This window comes from Odontomachus brunneus, unplaced genomic scaffold (assembly GCF_010583005.1).
Source record: "Odontomachus brunneus isolate Ranch 3 - 2012 unplaced genomic scaffold, Obru_v1 Obru_scaffold_006, whole genome shotgun sequence".
Classification (NCBI taxonomy): Eukaryota; Metazoa; Arthropoda; class Insecta; order Hymenoptera; family Formicidae; genus Odontomachus; species Odontomachus brunneus.
Genome location: NW_022639456.1, coordinates 3,566,766 through 3,573,438, shown reverse-complemented (window position 1 = coordinate 3,573,438; position 6,673 = coordinate 3,566,766). Strand labels below are relative to the sequence as shown.

Sequence of the window (6,673 nt, the reverse complement as noted above, 5' to 3'; positions counted from 1 at the left end):
CTCTCTCTCTCTCTCTCTCTCTCTCTCTCTCTCTCTCTCTCTCTCTCTCTCTCTCTCTCTCTCTCTGCGTCCGTTCTTGAAACAGGAAAAATCGGTAGCGAAGTCACGCGCCGTCGAAGACCGACCGGTAGCGACAAGACGAGAGAGCAGCGAGCGTAGCAACGTAATTGCTTAAGCCGCATAATACGCACGGGGCTTCATTAAGCTGCTTTTCATGTAACAAAGTCTCGAGTGTCGCATGTCGACGCTTTGCTTATAATTAAGCAGACATTATAGACGATAATTGCGACACGTATCGATCTTCGAGTCGATTACGTCGCTTTCATGCGGGCATACGCCCACGCATCGGTCAGACCTGCTTTGGAATTGTTGCTGGTTGCGAGCTCGCTGGAAGGCCAGCCCGATGGAAAACGCGACCTGATGCCCGAGGAAACGCTCGACCGAAGATTCCGACCGCCGTCGCGAATGCGTTCACTTCCGAGCTCAACGAATCGCATCTTCGATGCCGTCCTCTTTGAATTCTGACCGTGAAACTTTCTCTGGACGATTGTCGATCGCGTAAGACGGTCGGACACGGGGAAAAAATTTGATTGGACGAAGCAGCTTCTGCTGAAATGTGAACGACTCAGAGATTCCAACTGCAGTTACTACCAGAATTCTGTCTCAGTTGGCCAAAGATCTTGATGATATCGATTGAATTCCGATAACATCAACCGTACAAATAGAAAAAGTTTGATTGAAATCTTCCGGTGAAGTATGAATCGAGTAGAAATCTAGAAATTCTGTTCTAGTTAACAAGATTTCTAGTTAACGTGAAACAGCTGCAAGTTCTGCTTAACTGGAAACCTTGTCAACTTGAAGCTTGCGAGCTCTGGTTAACCAGAAATTTCATCAACTTGAAGAGAATTCTAGCAACTCCAACCGGAATTTCTGGCTCGTTCATATTTCAGCAGAAATTCGCTTATACTTCGCAGAAGTCCGACTAAATTTTTTTTGTGTTTTCGTGTGTACATTTATTAATTCCTACAACTGCCGCAGGAGAAGCTGTTTTTGCCGCTTACCGAGCTCTCGTCGAGAGACCCTGTTATCGTCCGAATGCAAGCTTGGTATCGCGAGCACTCGAACACCATGCGCCAAGTGTATGTGTGCACTCAAAGTCTCATGATTAATTATCACACGCGCAATCGGCACGCATCGAAAGAAGCGCCGTTGTCGTGGATAATCGCGTGCAAAAAGTGCGATGCACTCGGACGGGTGTCGTATGCAATGTCAAGGATCCCGGGACCGTCTTCACTCTCATTCACGCCCGCTTCACACCCCCTGTTTCGTGTCGACGATGGTGTCACATGTCATCCGGGCCGCGCATAAAACGCGAGAGCTCCGCTTTAATTCGGGAAATGCGACGGACGACACACAATGCTACACGATACGCCCCTCCATTCAGGATCGACCTCAGCTAAATTATGAATGGCGGTCGATACTTAGGGAAAGCGTCGTACAGGTCGTTCGCGAGTGCACTCCCACAAGGGAAGAGAGCTACGTGGCTTTCGCGGTGAAATAAAAAAAGGAGAGAAAGTATACGACGACGACGGCAGCGACGACGACCATGGCGGTGGCGGCGGCGGGGTGGTATTATCGACACGAACGATCCAGAAACTTGTCCAATACCCTCGCTACACGCTGTGTTATCCAACCAATCTACCCTTCGGGATTCAATTTTGCCGCGTCACCCCCGTCCACGACCGACGTTACGCTGACACACTGACCTCAAACTTGAGGATGACCCGGCAGCAGTCGTCGTTCGCTAAAATTTTCATTATTTCTGACCCCGATAAATAGTCGTTCCTCTTATTACGCTATTAGAATTAAACGCAACCGATTTTCGCGACGAACGCATTCATTCTGATTCATGTATTCATGTATTCATGCATGAAGGAAGAAAGAAAAGAAGGAGAAGAGCGTCGAGCTAAGCTAATCAGACCCTCGAGCGTTGATTCTCCGGCATTTGCAGTGACACGGTTACATCGATCGTATACCAAGATCCTCGAAGACCCGATATCGAGGACTCATTTGCCTAAGAAGCGGAGACATTCGCGGAGCAAGCTCAGGAAGAAGAAGGACCGCGTAACGAAGAAGGCAGAGACGCGCAGAGACGCCACTGGAGGTGGGCCGGTGGAAAGCTTCGCGGAGGGCCCGGTACTTGGCGGTGAGAAGAACGCGAAGAAGGTGAAGGGTAAAAGCATCTAAGGGCGGGTGAGGGGATGCAGCTCGAAAGGGTGGCGGCATGGAGGAGCCCTCGTTGGAGGCTCTCATGCAGGCGGGCCTTATCTTCGTGGTCGGCGTCGCCATCATCCTCTCGAATCTCCTCATCATCGCCACCTACCTCAACTTCCGCGGTAAGCTCCCAGTAAGCTTTGTAGTCACGTTTTCAACGTTACGTTTTCATGATGTTGACTTTAGCCGTGACTCAACCAAGCGAGCGTGCTCTCGCCCCGCTCGAGTGCATCCATCCCCTTCGCTCGCGAAACACCTTTGCGTGCGCCGTGTGTATACAGCCTTCCTCTTCTCTCCCTTTGACAGTAGAAACCGCGTAGCAATAACTTCGTTACGAGCGCGGCACAAGCCGTCCAGGCTTGCTCGATAAATCGGTCGATAAATCAAATGTCATATCCGTCAACGAAATCGCACAGCCAAGCCATCACGGTCTAAGAAAGTCTCCTTTTTGCGCAGGTCCCTCCGAGGTGATAAACTACTACTTGCTATCGCTCGCCTCTGCAGATCTTCTCTGTGGTCTGTTGGTGGTTCCGTTCTCGGTGTATCCGGCGCTGGTGCGAAGATGGGTCTACGGAGACATCGTGTGCCGACTGGTCGGTTACCTGGAGGTCACGCTCTGGGCGGTATCGGTGTACACCTTCATGTGGATCTCCGTGGATCGTTATCTGGCTATCAGGTGAGGGTTGAAGAAAAAAAGGAACGCAACGTCGAATCGATCGGTCGGCCGGAGCATTCATGACGAGTCGCCATGTGCCCACATTCTCCCTTTGCAGGAAACCGCTGAGGTACGAGACCGTACAGACGAAGACTCGATGCCAATGCTGGATGGTCTTCACGTGGATCAGCGTGGCGATGATGTGCTGCCCGCCCTTGCTCGGCTTCAACAAACCGATCTTCGATCGCGAGGCCTTCATCTGCATGCTCGACTGGGGCAACATGGCCGCGTACACCATCACGCTGTCCATCCTCGTGCTGGGACCGTCGGTCATCACCATCGTCTACACGTACTTCTACATCTTCTCCATGATGAGGCGGCTGAAGTCCGGCGTGCTAATCCACGACAAGGAGTACGCCACCGCGCTGTCGGAAAATCTGAGCAACCCGAGTCACATCATGTCTTTCGTCCTGGTGCTGGCTTTCTGGCTGTCCTGGGCGCCGTACGCGGGATTAAGGATATACGCGCTCCTTAATGGGCCTCCTCAGGTGAGTTAGGGCCTCTCTCCCTCGTCCTTCTCCTCCGTTCGCGTACATCTCGCAACGTTTCACTCGATAATTCATGCGATCATCGTTGACAAGCCACGTCGACAAGCCACGCTACTTCTGAAAACGCGCCGGCATCAGGACGACTCTAAGGACAGTGGCTCGACATTGGCGCAGTCTAAAAATAACCTCGAACTTCGCCAAAGGAAGCATTGAAAATGACGCGATTAAAAATGTAGGTCGACTCGTTTGCAAAGCCGAGCAGGCTGATAGAGAATGCTCGACATACGCGGGATATAAGTATAAGAAGTTCGCGTACGAGAGACGTACAGCGTGTACAGCCTGGGCAACTGACATAGGAGAATTCTTTTTTCCTTGCCCTCTCTTATCCGTCATATCCACGTGTGTATATGAGAATATACGATCTCTGATTTATTCAAAGCGAACTTTATTTCCCATCACACCGGTGGAAATTGAATTCTCGCGTCTTGGATCGCACTGTCACACGACGCCTCAGGCGCGTCAAATGTCGGACAATAACGGAGACTTGCGAAATATTCATATATATGTGTAAAGGCTCTCCGTAAAAACCTATTTAACATGAAGGAAATACGGCCCGTGAGAACCTAATTGCGGACCTTTGGTGCGACTGTCAAATAGGAAATTCACGGAAGAATGACGGGAGGTGTGCAAAATTCGCTATTTCTAGCAAAATTTATTACGTTCCTTAGCAAGATTTGACAGGGCTTTGTTGACAGTCTGGTCCTCTGAACTACCGAAAAAAACATAATAAAATTGAAAAGAATTTCTATAAAAAGAAACCATAATATTCTCTTCGTGTGTGACTTGTTTTAAACACAACAAGACATCCTGTGAATAATATTATTTGGCAGTCGTACCAAATTAGGATTAGCCTCTTAGAGGTGCGTAGCGCACCTCTTCATGATTTGCGGCCGACTTGCGGCCAGACTTGTCGCACTGGGCGCTTGCGGGTGGAGAATTGATGTTTTACGAGCGATCTTATAACCGAGACCTGGCCTTATGTCACTCAGGTACCGTTTCTACACTTTGCCGTGGTGTGGCTGGGGATTGCGAACAGCTTCTGGAAGGCGATCGTTCTCGGCACCCTGAGTCCTCAGTTCCGGCTGGCCGTGCGAGTGCTTTGCCTCACCGTGTTCTGCCGGCACAGGCGGCTACCGCCGGAGCTCCTCGGCCTCGACGACGACGACTAACGCAACATCGACTACGTCTACGAGCAGCAGCGCCTCTACGTTACGTTCTAATACTTTGGTCGCGGCGCCTACCTTAGAGCGTCGCTTTTGTCTCTCTCTTCTATTTAAGGATCGCCTTCGCGTCTCTCGGCACCGTTCGCCGCGCGATTCCCTCGCGACTTCGCAGGTGCGTGTCGACGTTGGCTTACGGTCCGGTGGTTGAAAATGACTCGAACGAGGAAACGAGGGAACACGCCGGGCGATGATGAACGAAACGATCCTTCCGCTGCGGCGCCATTCTGTACTTTTCGCGCGTTCTGCTCTCGCGGAAATGTTTCAACACTTTGTCCGCTTGTCCCGATTACGTAAACGATCCAAATCGCTATCTCGAATGCTCAGTTAGCCCACCCGATTTTCGTGACGAAAACACATCGGCGTCGCACAGAGCGTGAGGTGATGACACGAGCTGGCGGAAACGAGCGGCGAGCGGTGCCCCGAGAATTTTGCGAAACACATTACTGGCGGAATTCGGCGACTCCGTCGACGCGCGTCCAATTCTCTAATTCAAAAAAAAAGGAAAAAAAATCTCGCTTCGCTCAAGAACACGCTAGAGTCCGTTAATTAGAGTCCCGTCTCTAACCGGGACGAACTTTCCGCGTCGTCGCACGTGAGACAAAACGAAGAAACGATGTGTGTCGCTCCGCGGTATTTCAAATTAATCATCGCCTAGTTTACGTCGTAAGACCACGCTCAATAAGTGTCGTAGCGTATTATATATATGCGAAAACAAAACAAAGCAAAATAAAACAAAAAAAAAGAAGAAGACGAAACAAACGAGAGTTACTAATGATTGTCGCGCGAGCGGGCCGCAGATCCAAATCGTCAAACTGATCCATTATACACAACATACGCCGGAATTATATAGTGCAGGGAGAGAAATCTAGTCAATTATCGGAGATGCCTCTACGAATGTGACGCGTCGTCGGCGACGAGATCTGCGTCGTCGAAGTGTCGTCGTACCCGTAGAACGCCCTCGACGGATATAAGAATCGAGTGCCGAGCGTGCGAACGTTTGCGCCTTTTTTTAACGCTCTTCCTCTCTCACATCCGTGACGCGGCCGGCTCTCCCTTTCTGGTGCCTTCTCTTTCTCATCAAGGACGGATCCTCCAGCTTGACCAGAAAGAGAAGGTGTGTGTATGTGTATGTATGTTGTGTTTGTTTGTATGTTGTTTGTGCGCGCGCGCGCGCGTTTGTATGAAAAGGCATGTGTGCGTGTATGTGTGGATGCCCCCTTCGGAATCTAGCTGAGCTCTCGTTAGCTTTCTGGACGTGCTGGGTCAACAGGAGTACCCTTTCCCACCGATCAAATCAAAATGTCGTCGTTTAATCTAATTCTTAATCGAGATCACGCGAGTTTTACGGGCATCCTGACTCGGCGCCCGCTGTAAGCTTTATTATCACTAATCTTGTACAAAGCGCTATATACAAAAATCGGCTAGTTGCGACTTTTTTGCATGAAAGCGTAAAATATTGCGTCCAATTTTCGCACGTCTACATGAACTATGACGATTCGAGGCGCAATTTCGCACGAGAGCTATCTCGAACAAGGACGGTACTCGAGAGACGAGAAATTTTACCGGAGCTGGAACCGAAATATTTGAAGAAAACACAGATAAAGGGAGAGAGAGAGAGAGAGAGAGAGAGAGAGAGGATGGATGTGTGTCGAAGGTGTGGGAGAAACGCGGTTTCGTGAAATAAAATCATGAAAAATGAATACGTGATGCGCAAGAGAAACAAATCGTCTCGGCTTGCGGCGCGGCACAATCAGCAAATACAACTGCAAGACACGGACTTGTTACAATTCGCCTCTTTTGACGGGAAAAATTCCGATGCCTCTGCAATTTGTCGAGTTTTGAAACTTACCGCTGGAAGATGGCGATGATGCTGATGTCGTGAGTTCCTTCAATGTTCGTTTAATTGATATTTG

The 6,673-nt window shown here is 49.9% G+C and overlaps 1 protein-coding gene across 1 annotated transcript in view; it reads left to right on the top strand.

The window, feature by feature from the left end:
- Positions 1 to 6,446, top strand: part of LOC116853308 (G-protein coupled receptor 52) — a 10,560-nt gene extending 4,114 nt beyond the window's left edge. Inside the window, exons 2-5 of the mRNA XM_032834340.1 lie at positions 2,012 to 2,396; positions 2,731 to 2,950; positions 3,048 to 3,477; positions 4,527 to 6,446. Coding sequence (XP_032690231.1) covers positions 2,285 to 2,396; positions 2,731 to 2,950; positions 3,048 to 3,477; positions 4,527 to 4,706 — 942 coding nt within the window. The 5' untranslated portion in view covers positions 2,012 to 2,284 and the 3' untranslated portion in view covers positions 4,707 to 6,446. The remainder of the gene's footprint in view (positions 1 to 2,011; positions 2,397 to 2,730; positions 2,951 to 3,047; positions 3,478 to 4,526) is intronic.
- The last annotated feature ends 227 nt before the right edge of the window (positions 6,447 to 6,673 follow it).